General features: G+C 35.1%; 2 protein-coding genes across 2 annotated transcripts; both read left to right on the top strand.

The window, feature by feature from the left end:
• The first annotated feature begins 409 nt into the window (after positions 1-409).
• On the top strand, positions 410-4,062 carry LOC123317621 (transcription factor Adf-1-like). The gene is made up of 2 exons (XM_044904228.1): positions 410-718; positions 3,316-4,062. Exons 1-2 carry the CDS (start codon positions 574-576, stop codon positions 3,933-3,935), a joined length of 765 nt encoding a protein of 254 aa, XP_044760163.1. The 5' UTR covers positions 410-573; the 3' UTR covers positions 3,936-4,062.
• A 2,167-nt stretch (positions 4,063-6,229) lies between these two features.
• Positions 6,230-15,035, top strand: LOC123322758. Its single transcript, XM_044910771.1, has 3 exons — positions 6,230-6,375; positions 10,308-10,418; positions 14,382-15,035. The coding sequence occupies exons 1-3, from the start codon at positions 6,358-6,360 to the stop codon at positions 14,520-14,522; spliced, it is 270 nt and encodes an 89-aa protein (XP_044766706.1). The 5' UTR covers positions 6,230-6,357; the 3' UTR covers positions 14,523-15,035.
• Positions 15,036-16,360: the final 1,325 nt, after the last annotated feature.

Genomic DNA, 16,360 nt, shown 5'->3' with positions numbered 1-16,360 from the left:
ATCTGCGGAGATCTCGAAATTGGCGAGAGCCCCAATCTCGCTAGATTCCAGGCTGAATTCCAAAAAACGCTTCGACAAGTCAATTTTTGATTCGAGAGGGACAACTTAAGATTTAAATTACAACCATATTGCTTCAACCCCGTCGCAACCTCAACCCAGAAGTTTTGAAAAGGAAAGGAGGAGTGAGTGGTATCTCATTTGAAAAGCATATTCAATTTTCTTTTCATTTAATCCCTCTGTTTTCAAGATATTCAAATTATTTACATTTTTTACAGTACCATAGTCATCTTTGTTTATTTAGGCTGTGAAAAGTGAAAACGTTCGATTTTCGATCCATATCTTCCAACACGTAGCGTGTCCAGCACAGCGTAGCAACCAAAAATACAAATCTATATCCTGACCTGAGTTTTAGAAGGGGAAACGTGTCAGTACAGACCAGACCGGAATCGGCGCAAAACTTGGAATTTGGGGTCTTTGTCTGTCTGGCGCGGGCAATTGTCTGTGGGGTCGGTACACTCCATACGTAAGAATGCAGTTGTAAAACGTGATGCAAATTGATATTCTGTAAGAATAATGGCGAGAAGAATCGATAACGAAAAACTAATAGAATTAGTTAAAAGTTATCCTTTTCTTTATGATCTGGCTGATCGAAGATACGGTGATAGCGAACGCAAAAACGTTGCGTGGAAGGAAATAGCGGACCAACTCCATTTACCGGGTAAGTAAAGAGGCAATAAACACAGTGTTTTCGAAAAGTAACGAAAAATTCATTATTTCTGAAACTGAGAGTTCAAAATCATCTGACACGTCGATTTTGTTTTAAACGAAGGCACTTTGACAAACAACTCACGTTTACATATAATTACGTATACTCCATTTACTTTTATAAAAGCACTCGGTTGGCCATGGAAATTTGACACATTCCACTCTGTATAGTACGAAAAAGTGGGGTTATGACGCTTGTCAAAACATTTTTGGGTTTTAAATCAGCGCTATGTTGTCCGTTCTATGTAAAAGTCTCAGTTAATAATTACGTTTTTGTCGCAATGTGAATTTACGTCAGAAAGTAGATGAATTCGAAATTCTATGAACAAGATAATTAACGTTTATACAAACTGATTGAAGGCATACCAAATCTAGTTATTTGCATGGAAAATGCAAGAGATCAGTTTTCAAATACACTGCGCAAAACAATTAACGCACATTCTGAAAATTCTGAAAAAAATTACATTGACTTTATAACTTATTTTTTATGTTCTCTCGGGAAGGTTTTGAAAGAAACAAGACACATTAAATGGAAGAAAAATTCAGGATTTCACCGAATCTTATGTGAAAGAAGAGAAATGAACAATTTTCAAAATACTGAAATGCTGATAAGTGATTTAATACTTGGTATTTCCACCCCTTGCGTTAATTACAGCTCGGCAACGACGGTTCATACTCAAAATGAGTGATCTTAAAATGTTCTGATCTAATCCTTCCCAGATTTCTCCGAGTTGGATTCCTAAGTCATTAAGAGTAGCTGGATGATTTTCTGAACTTCTCAGCCTTCTATTGAGGTTGTCCCAAACCTGCTCAATCGGATTGAGATCTGGACTTCTTGCTGGCCATTCCATTCGAGAGACTTCAACCTTTTCAAGGTACTCCTGAACGATGCGCGCACGATGGGGTCTGGCATTATCGTCCATAAAAATTAAATTTTCACCAATGTATGGGGCAAATGGCACTACATGCTCTTCAAGAATGTTCCTTATATACTTATCAGCATTCATAGCTCCATTATCAACGACCACTAGGTCTGTGCGAGCAGTCAAAGATATTCCACCACATACCATAATCGATCCTCCCCCGAAACCAGTAGTATTCAGGAAGTTGCACAGAGCATATCTTTCATGTGGACGTCTGTATACAAGGGAACGTCGATCACAATGGTAGAGGCAGAATCTAGACTCATCTGTGAAGAGAACTCTTTCCCAATCGGCCTCTTCCCAATGGATATGCTCTCTCGCAAAATCCAAACGCGCCCTTCGATGGGCTGGGGTAAGAGCTGGGCCTCGTGTCGCGGCAAGAGAATCATATTCTCTGAGGCGATTTCTTAATGTCTGAGTGCTAATTTGCACCTCATGAGTTTGCTCAAGCTGAATTTGAAGGAGGCAAAACCGTTGTCTCAACGAAGAAACTCTCAAGTAACGTTCTTGAATGGCAGTTGTTACCCGTGGTCTACCCTGTCCTGGTCTTCGGACATTCATACCTGTTTCCCTGAATCGCTGCAACATTCTGGACACACTTCTTCTCGCGAAACTACCGCTTGGGCACATTCCTCTTGGGTCAAATTGCGTGTTTCGCGTTGCATAGCGATCGAGTGTAGAAAATCAAACGAAAGAAAAACTATTGATCACTAGAATTGATCGAGAACAACTGATTTTAGAATGGAGCCAATACATTCAAAATCTGATAATATCATCTTTTTTTATTGGTATGCCTTCAATCAGTTTGTGTAAACGTCAATTATTCGACTTCATACTCCACTTCATATTTTGCGAAGTAAATTCACATTTTGATAAAATACGTAATTATTGAGACTTTTACGTAGAACGTAGCGCTGATTTGAAACCAAAAAATTTTTTGACAAGCGTCATAAACCCACATTTTGGTAGCATACAGTGTGGAATGTGTCAAATTTCCATAGCCAACCTAGTGCCAAAATAAAAGTGAAGTGTACATGAAGTGTACACATGGTTGAGGTACTAGAGTTAGAACTTCTAGTAGGCTATGACTTATTCTAGAGCAGTGTTTTTCGACATGTGGGTCCCGAAGCTTCTGTAGTGGGGTCATGAGAGGTCGAGAGAATCATCTCACTAAAAAAGAGGGATTGGTTTTCGCTACTGTGAGAATTATTTAGTTTTCCAAATTTCAGCAATTTCTTTGCTCACTCTCTATTTGTGCAATTGATGAAAATGTCAATTTGCACAAATATAAAAATATAAACTTGGCGAATGTTATGGGGGTCGCATGAAAAAGGTAGAAAAACACTGTTCTAGAAGAATTGTCTGGATTACAAATGTACGCTCCATTTTCATTACTCTACTGAGAGACTGCTGCAGGATGAAGATCACGTCAATGCCATGTACCAATGAGATTGTTCTCTTCTTAGGTCTTAATTTTTACAAAATCTTATGTAAACCTACCATTTCAATTTGTTTTCTTTATTGTTAATTTATTATTAAACCTATTTTTCACCGTATTTTCAAGAAGGTTCAGGTTATATTTCCAAAATTGTACCTTTCACATAATTTCCTATGACTATTGTTACAGAAAAATACTGCAGGAAATCGTGGGCCTTATTACGTGATTCTTACCGACGTGCCTTAAAGAAGCGAAAAGAATGTGGACAACCAGAGGAAAAAAGAAGAAAATGGAGATATGAGGTGGAAATGTCTTTTCTTCTTCCTTTTCTCAGGGAAAGATCAACAACCAATACCGAAATTTTCCATGAAAACAATGATAGTGGTGATGGAGAAAACAGTTCCTGCGAAGATAATGAAGGAAAATCGGCTTCCCTTGATGTGTCATCACAAGGAACTGTCCTCCCGAAGCAAGAACAAATTTGCGATGAAACGGTGGCTGAACCATCCCTTTCTACAGAGAGACAAACATTTTCTGAACCTTCTGAAAACAATAGACCATTATTGAAACGAGCTAGAGTTCGTCAAAAAACGAGATTCCAGTCAACCAATGAAACCCTCTCAAACTCGCTAATGAAATTTATTTTAGAGAATAAAGCGAAAAACGACGATATTCAGCAATTTTTTGAAAGCATTGCTACCACGGTTCGATCATTTCCACCACGAGATAGAGCAATAGCAAAGGCTAAAGTATTCGACGTTATATCTGAAATGGAAATTGATATTCTAAATAGAGATGCATCCCTCTGAATATGTGGATTCGCCTATTTCATATGAACCCTGATGGAAAATCAACGAAGGGATTTTCTTTGAATAATAAAAATACGAGCAGACTCGCCATCGTCAGGATTATTTCAAATAATGAGAAACGTTTCGTAATAATCACGATCAACATTCAAAAAATTTCCTACCTGTAGGACACTGTGAATTCAGTTTACGTCATATGAAAATAAAAAGAATTTTGTTGTACTTCTCATAAATGAGAGTGATTAAATCATTGAGTAAGTATGTGTCACTGAAGAATATTTTATTATTGCCCGTTTAACTTTTTGAAAATGAAACAGAAGAGATAACAGACTCAATGAATTTATTTCAAAAAAATACCCACACAACTTTTAAGATCAAATTCACAACCATATCGCTTGAGGCCTGTGTGTTAGAACATTTAATAGATGCATAATAATTTTTTTCCTTCAATACACTCGTTTTCTTGATATTCCAATTCTCTGAATCAATTGAACTTTCACCGATTGATTCTGAGGTTTCGACTATAATCGTTAACTGTCATACACTAAGACACCAAAACAAAATAAATGAGTACAAACTCGATTGATTTACACAGCATGAAAACCAGTGTTGTGAAAAAAATTCAATATATTTAGTGATTTCAGGATAGAAAGACCTCAAATGAGATGTCTCTTAATCCATCTTATCCTAAATTTAGGGGATGGGGTTGTAACACAAAGGACTGAAACGATATGGATGTGAATTTGTTCTCAAAAGTTGTCCCCTTCGAATCAAAAATCGAAATGTCCAAGCATTTTTTAGAAATGAGTTAATTCCGTCTGTTCTCGTCTGTCAAATGCCCATCCTATCCTACATTATTTGAACCCTGGTTGAGTTTTTCTCACTTAGGTATTTCTTTTAGTTAATCTGTGAATATTCATTTAATATATTTGTTTTTTCATCGTTATGTGATAAAATATAGTAGGTACTGTTTTGTTCGAAATAAATATCTTTATTAAAATCATTATCGTTCATTCTTATTGGTCTTCCTCTTCTATAGCTTGGGTTGTTTGAGAAATTTATCGAGATTACCCTTATGAGTTATGTACCTGAATATCTTAATGATGCGACATGACCTTAATCTTCCGGATATTTTTCTTCAATATTATAGAAGTAGGTGCCACCTTCATTTTAATTTCAAACAATGTTACTCGACCTGTTTTTGACTTGCATAGAAAATAAATTCAAACTCTTACCTCCATCTGACTGATCAATCAATTTGAGCTGTTGGGACAAGGAATAAGGCATTCCACAAACGACATCACATAAACACTTAGGTCTTGTAGCTTTTAAATTTCAGTTAACACAAGAACACAAGCCGGTCGATCATCAGCAGTAGCTTCGCTGATTGGGTCCTCGAAATGCATTAATAAGTGTATGGCTACAAGAATCGGTGATTATTTCGAGAGAAATGAACTATTTACGAGCAGCTAGAGTGGATTTAGGGTTGGAAGAGATACGGGAACGGTTATACCTAACTTCGTCTCAAATATTGAAGATTTTCAAATCTTCAATTTCGAATTTCTGCAAATTCTCTGCAAAATCTTTCGATTTTTATCAGTAAAAGCAAAAGTGACAATCTCTTCAGAAATAAGAATAGGGATATATCCGTGGTTAGATTTATTTTTTATTTCTGTTTGTACAGAAAAGTGAGTACTAAAAGACGAATAGTTATTTTTCCATTTGATGGCTACCTGAACTATCCAAATATAATTTGAACTGGGATTAACACCAAGTTTATTAGCCTAAACGTGCAACAGGATAAATGTCCTTTTGACCTCTTTCACAACTGGGTCGAGACAAGAGTAATTTCGTGACATATATTCCCGCCTTCAAATATCCAAGGCTATCAAATTCGGAAATAAATTCAGGATAACGCTTGGGCAACTACCACGTGAACTACAGACAAGTAAATACGGAAGATGATACCGACTGAGATAAATATCCAAGGAGACAAAACATACTAAAAGTAGCATCAAAGTAACATGTCCTCTAATTCCAGATAAAAATGATTAAAAATACGAAATGAATAACTGGAGTAGAGAAAGAGTCAGGATGGCAACAGAAATTACGTAAATCCAATCTATGATCGATATTCATTAGACCCACCTTTGTTGGAAAAAACCGTTGAGTTAATTATTATGAACATGTATTTTTAAGATTAGATGGAATGTTGAATACTTTCGGTACTTCCTTCAATAGGGAGCGTGATCGAAGTTATCGAATTTGATGGACTTTGGGACCTAGCAGAAATTTAGTATAAATCAGAAGGATTTCCAGGCTTCAGTAGTATTTTGATTTCGTTTGCGAACTCCGATGATACGGTTGTTATAGTGTTGATACGTGTAATTTGTTCAGTTTTGCTGTTTTGAATTGCACAAGAAGAATGCCTTGTTTAATCAAGGTAAGTGTATAATGAAAGAGCCTTCAGAGTACAGATATATTTTGTTATTGTACGATGGAAGAAAGTAATGCAGAAAATTACAAGAATTCAAAAATCGAATACACAGGGCCACTCTCTGACTTTGACAGCATTCTTGAGATCAAAAGTAACACTTTTTTCCTATACCATTTTTTCCGATTCGGCCCTGATAAAAAGATATAGCCATTTTAAGTTTTCCTAATCAGGTGTGCCAATCCTGGAAAAACAAAATTACCTTCAGAATAACCATCTAAATATATGCAATGCACATCTGTGGATCATGTAAACAGAGTTGCATTCAGCCAAAGTACCCAATTTTCCGAATTTCCCAGATATTTTTTATTTTTGAATATCATATTACTCGAAAACGGCGCATTATACGAGAAAATAATATACTATTATACTTTTATTTTACAGAACATTCAAATATTTATTAGATAGCGTTCAACATAGTTTCAAGAGTTGGGTTTTCTGAATTTTTAGTATGTATTTTTATGGAAGGTAATGGTCATAATGAAAAAACTGGAAGACATGAGTGATATCTTGTATTAGGAAAAGATTCATCAAATAAATGAAAAACTATATTCCGAAATTCATTTCATTTGATAAAACCGTTTGTGAGAACATTTTTTATGGTTGTTCAACAGCCTGTATCTTTTGAACCGAGCCGATTCGAAAAAAAATGGTAGGAGAAAAAAGTGTTTCTTTGGGCCCTCAAGAATCTACTGTTAAAATATTTGTACCAGTCAAAGACTCGCCCAGTATAGTAGAAATGGATGTGAAATATCCTTTTATTATATCAATTTTAAAAAATGAAAATGTGCTAGTGCGTGTTGAAGGGAAGGGATAGTCAATTCAGGTGCTTGTTGTGTAATACAATAGCATTGTATAAGGATAAGTATGTCATCCGACAATGCCAATACTATTGTACTGTATACTGTATATATTGCATATGTGTTCAAATCCAGCAACTCTTCGTCAAAACTTATTAGAAATAGAGATAAAAATGAAGGTTCCGTTGGAGAAAACCTTTTTTATTTTGAGGAAGTGAATGATTTCTCCATTTCAAGGTCAATAACAATAACAGAAATAGTAATACGAAAATATTAAACAAAATAGTCGTATTTAGAAAAGGCTCCAGATTCGTGTTTTGATGGACTATTCGAATCAACCGGCGTACATTTTCGGCAATAGTTCAAAAAATAGCCCGTTCCTACGGATAGCATAGAAAGATCGTTTTCGACCTTATAAAAGCTTTATCTCGAAGAGTACCTCGAAAGATTAAGTGTTCTATTAGTCCGCTGGAAATTGGTAAAAAAAAATCAAGAAGGATACAACTTCAACAAGTGTCATCTGAAATAAAGACCTACTTGCTCGCACGAAACTGCCGACTCAAAATCTGATGGGTTCAATCGATTGACCGAGAAAAATTACTAAGGACCTCAGTATCAAAAATATGAATTTTTGCATCCTGATCTGAATGAACGCCCCTGGATTTTTGAACAAAAAACGCGAGAGAGAGAGAGAGAGAGAGAGAGAGAGAGAGAGATGTTACTCCTTCTAAAATCATCCCGACAGGATTCTTTATGTCCAAGTGCTAATATAGATCTTATGGCTCGTTTTTGTATGACGAAGACAGACTGAACAAGTGAGCCCCTCCTAAAAATTATACCATCGGACAATCTTGACTGAAAGTTTGCATAATAAAGAATCTTTAGGATATCGAAGTTGACATTATCTCTCAACATAAATAGGCTATAGGCAATAGAAATCTTTTTTGAAGTAGTTCTCTATGTATACCCCATTTTAGCTGAGTATCCAAATTGGTCCCCAGAAACTTTACTGAGTCATGTACTTTGATAGCATTATCTAGTTCATCAATGAATTCAGGATACTTAATCTCAGATCGACCAAACCCTTAAAACATACATTCTGTCTTCTGGGTATTCATTATGAGCCCATTATCTCTACACCATTGTCCCACCAATTTCAGCACGCAACTAAAATTTTCAGGCAGATGGCATATCCACTGACTTGACCAAGAAGTTTGTATCATCTGCATACATTATTGGCAGTACCCCATCTCCATAAAAGGTCAAAATTAGAGAATTCGGGTATATAATAAAGAGCAGGGGACCCAAGACACTTCCTTGTAGTACTCCCATCATAATCTCCCTCTCATCAGACTCATAGGAGTAGCCATTTACCATTATTACAACCATCTTTTTTTTCTTCCTCAACTACTCACCATTAGTAACAACAGTTTATCTCGTACTCCACACGCTTCCAAACTTGACAACAAAAGTGTATGGTCTATACAGTCGAAGGCCTTGGAAAGGTCAGTGAAGGAATGAGCCAGTAAAGGTGGATCTACCCAAAAGGTAAATCTACCCAAAAGGTAAATCTACCAGAAAGATAGAACTATGGACTAACCAGTTCTTTCCTAAATATAAAAAACTTAATTTATAAGTTCCAGATTGTAAGAAAAGGCGTAGAATTAATTTCCATAAATAACAATGAATCTATAGATGCTTTCAAAACATTTCAGAAATAAATAGAAAGTAGATCGCTCATATTATCCACAGCTGCGTATAAATACACAGAATATAAATACAATGAAATCAATAGAAATGAAAATGTTTATTGATGATATAACTTCGCACTTTTGAAATCATTCAAAGAATATCTTAATTGAACTTAATTAATTGTAAATTGAAGTGATATGCGGAATAAGTGAGATAATTTATTGAGCATTAACCTGATAATTATACTAGACATATTCAATAAACAAGTTCGAAGATCAGTTGGAGGAGGATACCATTAAGAAGATACTGGAGGGAATTAATGATAGAGAAACAATTCATGCGAAAAATATTTATATGGAATTCTACTAACAGTGAAATTAGAGATTTTTCGAAATTCTGCACGAAAGCAGGAATCATTCTTGGTGTTGTTAGGGTGCTATATTGAGGCATCATATAATGTTCAATTCAAGCGAAGAAATATGAAATATATCTGGATAAAAATTACACCTTCTACATATTAAATAATTCGATTTATTTTAGTTATTTTTCTAAAAAACATGTATTTCCGCACTTAAAATATAATTACTTTGTTCGCTTATTATGTACATGTAATTTTGTACCACAGTAAGAAAATAAAGGGATTTAATCGAATCATTTGATATGTGGGGGGACCAAGAGTTTCGTTGTTATGAATAGTTACACAGTTAGTTTGAAATTGTGGAAAGCAAGCCCAAAAAACTATTCATTTCTAACTTTAAGAGCTTAAAGAATGAGGCTTCAACCAATTGCCTAATGCCTCAGAGTAACGCTACGCTGTTACTTACAACCTTATTGTGTTTGAGATTATTTTCAGGAGTATTTGCATGTATCAATTATTAAATAACCAAAAACAAAATGTTGAGTTTAGCTCGCACAAACTATCTGACGCATCCACGGGACGCAGCAGGCAATCTAGACTCTGAACGACGCGTTGTTCAGAATACTAGAAACCATTTCCTAAAAATAATTTTTTTTTTGGAAATTAAGCTGGTTATTCTGAAGGTAGTTCTGATTTTTCACAGTTCATTATGGAAACTTAAAATGGTTATAACTTTTTATCAGGGCCAAATCGGAAAAAATGGTACGGAAAAAAGAGTGTTCCTTTTGACCTAAATAATTTACTGTTAAAATATTTGTACGAATCAAAGACTCACTCCTAATCATTTACCACCCTTTCTAAAAAAATGCGATGCAATAAGTGTTATAACACACCCTAATATAAAGTTCACGTCTTTCGGAATCATTGTTGAATGTTACTTGTTTTGTCTTAGTTTTTCAGAATTCTTTTCGTTGGAAATCCAAAAAAAAAAATTATAATTTTTTTTAGTAACAAAGTTTATTTTATTGCAGCTTGTACTTATCGTCGTTTTCTTAATCCTTGTTGCCATCTACGAAGCGGTAGCGAGGCCAGGAATACTGGAAGAATACTGGAACTCAGAAGACAAGTGTAAAACTGGAGTGGTGAGTTTTGCTAAAAATTTCTAAGTATATTTCTCTTTTACTGGGGAGTTTCCAATTAGTTTATTTAATTCGAAATATTATGTTCTTCTATACGTATAGGTATACTTCCATTCACTGTTAACTCCCAGTAATTACGTATTTTATCACAATGTGAATTTACTTCGGAAAATATGAATTCGAAAATATGTGATGAACATAATTAACGTTTTTATAAACTGATTGAAGGGGTTCCTTATATAGTTATTTGCATGGAAAGTACAAGAGATCATATAATGAGGATGTATTTTTCTGGCAAAAATTCAGCCTCATTTTAGAATAATCTTTTTGTTTCATTTTAAGTAATTTTATTTCGACTTAACTTTGAGAGGAATATTTTCAGTTTTCAATTCAAGATTCCGACATCGTTCGGAATTGTAAACATTTCGCACCGTTTTTATTCCATTTTTCAGTTCTGAAAAACGATGTCGCATCGTATAAATCATCCTGAATGGGGTATTTTCCTAAAACTCAAAAAAAGAATTAAAAATTATTTTTGGAAACCATTTTCCATTGGTTAGTCACCACATGAAAGGTTCCACTCAAAATTCAGTAGGAAAAAAAATATAGCCTTTGAAAAAAAATATGTGAGAGCTTGTGACGTAGAATGCCTTTACTAGAGTCTAGTAATTTTTGTGAATTCGACAACATCGGAACTGATCAAGAGGATATTATATAGAACTTGGAACATATACTTCATTCACTTTTATTTTAGCAGTCGGTTGGCCATGGAAATTTGACACATTTCACTCTGTATAGTACGAAAATGTGGGGTTATGAAGCTTGTCAAAACATTTTTGGGTTTTAAATCAACGCTATGTTGCCCGTTCTACGTAAAAGTTTCTGTTATTACGTATTTTATCACAATGTCGAATATCTTCGAGAAATATGTGACGAACATAATTGAAGTTTATACAAACTGATTGAAGGCATACCAAATCCAGTTATTTGCATGGAAAATACAACAGATCAGTATAATATCATAATATGCACTAGCTTGAGGAGAGTTAATGTTCCTTATCTTCTTTGGCTTCATCATTTGTAGATTTCAAAAATATTAACCCGAAGATGAAATGCATATGATGGAGTGGTTGGGAATGGGTATCTCCCGAAGGAATTAACAGATAATTACAAGAATGTTAAATTCTCCAACAAAAATCATCTTGCATCAATATAAGTAAAAGGAATTGAAGGAAGTTTCAAGTTAAGATGAACTTCACCTTTGAACAAAAATTTCACATGGATAAACAAGTAACAGGGCAACTTGCGCGTATTTGTGGCTATTCATCTTAATACATTGATGTAATAATAATAATTATAGGTATTTATTAGTACCTTAAGACATTTACATTGTATAGGACAAGTCAAATGAAAAATCCATTTTAGGCAACTTATTCTCCGGTGACATTTATCGAAAATCCTGTAGTAAACTTTTCGCATTAATTCACTCAAACATAAAATTCTCAAATGCCAACCTTTTTTTGGGTCTCCCAATAGAAGGAAATTCTTTGTCATCCTTTTCATTCACAATCTTTCTGATTGTGGAAATATCCAGCTGAAATATATGTCGTTTAGATTCAGATGAAACATTATATGAATCCTCCTAAATTGAATATGTTCGCTACCGTCTGACCTATTGTGGATTTTAGAATATCAGGGTATAACTATTTGAATGACCGGACCTGAATTCTAAATAGCACTTCCTGAAACCCTGTTTTTTTTTTTCAATCACTTTCGGCATTTTCGTAATAAATATTGATATTAGTTGTGGCAACGGCGTTATGACATTAACGACATTTCATGAGTGCCAACCTAACTTCGTTCTAGTTACAAAAACTTGAGAAAATTATTTCATGGCCAACCGACTGCTAAAATAAATTTGAATGAAGTATAAATGCATTTATGTATTTATGTTCCAAGATACAGAATTATATCTTCCTGAAACCGATGACAGTTTCTGACATTGTTTTAAACGTTCTTGTCAGATTGTTATAACTTGTGGAAATGGAGTCGAATTTTTCAAAAGCAAGCAGTGAAAATTTACCACCTGTAAACTTTTTCATATTGATGACTTTAGGAACCTATAAAATATATCAGCAATGCCTTCTTTCATCAACAATAACAGCCCAAGGAAGATCGAATATTAACTGACAATAAACAACCATAGACTCAATAATATATTATCAAGTCTATGGAGATCAGAAAACATTGATGAGAGTCATTGATGGCAATACACAACCATAGACGCAATAATATATGGAGATCAGAAAATTTGATGAGAAACATTGATGAGTGTTCCAACGATGCCGGATTGTAAAAGTGACGTAGAATGTTTCTGGGAGAATGCCTCCGCGATGTGAATTTCCGTAATTAAAAACAGGCAAAATACAACTGTTAAAATAGAAAAAAAATACTTTTCCATATATTTGAGATATGAGGATTTCGTTGATATATATTTTGAAATTTAGGAAAATACCCCATTGGAAGATAACCGAGTTTTTGTTGGCCAGTACAGATAAGTCGAAATTAAGACGTCTTCATCGACGCAAATTTCACCGATTTTCGACAGCCGGGGCACATCTAGTTTCCGCACCACCCCTGTGGGTATAAAATCAGATGTCCCCCGCAGGTCAGTCACTTATGATTAATTGCCTAGTGCGTTAACGAGCCGTAAGCCGCCGAGAATCTGCCGTTGAACAAGTTTGAGTTTCTTTTCTTTTATTTTTGCTATCCGGGATAGAATTTTACTTTTAAATTTGTTTCTTTTTTTCTCTTCTTACTTTTCGAGTGCAAGTGCACGAAGTGAGACCCCTGCGAACCCGTCCGTAAGACAACACTCCGTAATTATTGTCTTGGAACCTCAGCGTCCAACTGCACCCGTCCCAAACCACAGTTTGAGTTCCACCCCTACTGTTAATAGGATACCCCGCTGGCGTGGATACTCAGGGGGTACCGAACACACTTTGAGGTGGCGACCCTTCCTTACTTTCCAACGTTCACCTCTGCTGCTAGTACGATACCCCGCTGGCGTGGATACACAGGGGATGCAGAACGCACCTATAGGTGAACCGCCGTAATTTGTGCCGTCTTACTTCATCCCCTAACTTGTCCGTTAAGTGTGAGTCTTAGGTTCTGGCTGGGGCACACGTCCGTAAACACCGTACCACGTTTGAGATCGGATCCCTGTTTAATTCCGTCCGTTTCACGCAGTAATTGTACCACTTAATTGTCACTTGTATCTGATTCCGAGGAAAAACCTTGTAAAGAAGACTGTTTCTGTTCAACCTATTTCATCGAATTTTTCACTGTACGGATTTTGTAAAGTGCCTTTTGTGTTTCCTTTTACGAGTCGACAAATAAAATTTGTATACGCTAATTTTGGCTTTCACTGATTGTCGCTAACACCCCAGACACCACGGAACCTTGTCTTCGACTCGTAGCTACCAGGGTAGGTTTGCTATTTTTCCTTAAGAATAGCTGGCGCTCGAGTAACCTACGGAATGAGGCGTTACAATCAGTGCTGAAGGATATTCATTTTGCTATCAAAGAACATTAAATTATGGACACATAACACATAACATGCATATGCTTGAGAAGAGTTTTTGTCGGTGACCCTCTTGGACTTATGGCTGAAGACTAGGGTTTCATCTAGGAACACAAATCTGATACTTGCATCTAAACATTCAAATTGTAAAAATTTTTGCAAGAAAGTAATTCTGGTTGCAATTACATATTTTTGTTCCCGTAGAATTTATATAATAAATAGTACTATAAGATATTCATTCGATAAGTCTTAAAAAAGGTCCAAACCTGTGATCGAAACGTCGATAATTCAAAAATGATTTGTTTGATGTGCCTTCAAGCCACAAACCAATTATTCCAATTCAATCGAAGAACTATAAATGGTACTGAAATTTTTTTTTCCAGGACGAGGTTATAGAAACGTGCCAGATATGCGCTAAACAAACTAAATCACCCATCGTATATCCTATGTGCTGTGTAAATGAAGAAGATGTCTACAATTGGTGCTCAAGATTCATCAACTTTGGTCAACATTTACAGCAATGAACGAAAAAGAAGAAAATAGTTACATCTATATTCAAAAAGTTCGTGATAATTTTTGGAATGCATTCTGTAGGTACATTGAAGCATGATTCTCACATCCAAATGAAAAACGATTGGTGAACGAAGAAAATCCTGACATCGTGGAAAAAAATTGCTTGATTTTGTTGTGGACGGAAATGTTTGAAGATATTATGGAATAATACATTCCTTTTGTGCATATATTTATTTATTTAATTTTATATAGTAATTATTCCTGAATAGTAAATAATATTTATGTTGTATCTATAGTCAAAAGCATGATTGTTTCACATTGATATGCTGAGAAATGAATTGAGCTGTATCACTTTAGAGCGAAGTGAAACCCATTGTAATTGATATAAGAAAATATAAGCCTCTTATTTTCTCCAGTAACTGAATAAATATTGCTTTCTTGACTTTCAATGGATATTCTGAAATTTTTATGTGTATCAATGCAATTAGTTCAGTCTTATTTATATTATATACATTTATATACTACCCTATTCGTAATTTCTATATATAAAATGGAAGGGTTTTTAGGTATTGCTATGATTCATTGTGATATAATATTGAATTCGTTCTGGAATAATTGGTGAGTGATGAAATTTACATAAGACGGAGAGTCAAAATTTTGCTTCAGTTTTTTTCAGTTTAGATTTGAATTCTGTTCTCTTCTTCTGGATAGGACTCTCCGCTTGTATTTGTGGCTGTGAGGATAGAATGTTCTACTCAGATTTATGTATGTATTATTATTATTATATTACATATCATGAACGTTTGTGTGAATATGTAGAAAGATAATGACATTCTTCAATACAAATTTCAAATTGTTTCATTGAATCTGATAAGTTCCTCCTCCTTCATTTACAAAGTGTTAATATTCGAATGTTTCAATGTTAATCCTTAGCCATTTGTTACTATAGCTATGGAGGGGCTCTACCTCTCCTCTATAACTATCGGATCAGTGGATACAAGAAGAGACACACAAGATTACGCCCGCTGCAGAGTGTACGAGTGTAGTGTAGACGCTTACGATTTGGTCAGTGTCATTCTTAGGTCTTAGTTCTCAGTAACTCTGCATAGGTCGGTTTATGCAGTATTTTATTCAACAAATCAATGCGATCCGGGGTGTTCCCTGCTTTGTGGAAGAGATCCTTGCAATTATAGAATGTCAACATGGATTTTTCTTGAAGCGTTCTAAACTAATTACACGGAATACATTTGTTGTGCTTTGGATGGGGGAGTTCAGGTGGACTCACTGTATTCAGATTTCAGCAAAGCATTCGATAAGGTTGACCATAATATTCTAATGATGAAGTTGACAGCGATTTACGTTTAGGCGGGTGATCTTTTGAGGTGGCTGTCTTCGTATATTCACTGCCGTAGTCAGCTTGTTAGTATAAATGATTATTTGTCTTCGGCTTTCGTGGACACATCGAGAGTCCCTCTGGGTTCACATCTTGAACCAATATTGTTTTTAATTTTCATCAATGGCATAAAAGAATGCTTCAATCACTGTGTAATACTCTTATATGCCGATGATCTGTTTAGGGGGATATTTTCAGTTGAGGATACAGGAGGATTTCCAAAGATAGAACTCACGCTCAACTATGACAAGTGCGCCTTCAATTCTTTTACTAGGAAAAATAATGTGGTCAATTTTCAATACCACCGGGGTGAAAATATTGTTGTCAACGTAGAACAAATTAGAGACTTTGGTATACTCACTCAAAATTGACCTTGAATGCTCATTTTGATTTTGTCATGTCAACTTCCAACTATACAAGGACTTTCAGGTTGAGGCAGAAATATGAAGTATTAAT

The sequence above is a fragment of the Coccinella septempunctata genome, chromosome 1, assembly GCF_907165205.1.
Source record: "Coccinella septempunctata chromosome 1, icCocSept1.1, whole genome shotgun sequence".
NCBI lineage: Eukaryota > Metazoa > Arthropoda > Insecta > Coleoptera > Coccinellidae > Coccinella > Coccinella septempunctata.
Note: the sequence above shows the minus strand (reverse complement) of the source record. Positions and strands in the feature narration are given on the sequence as shown.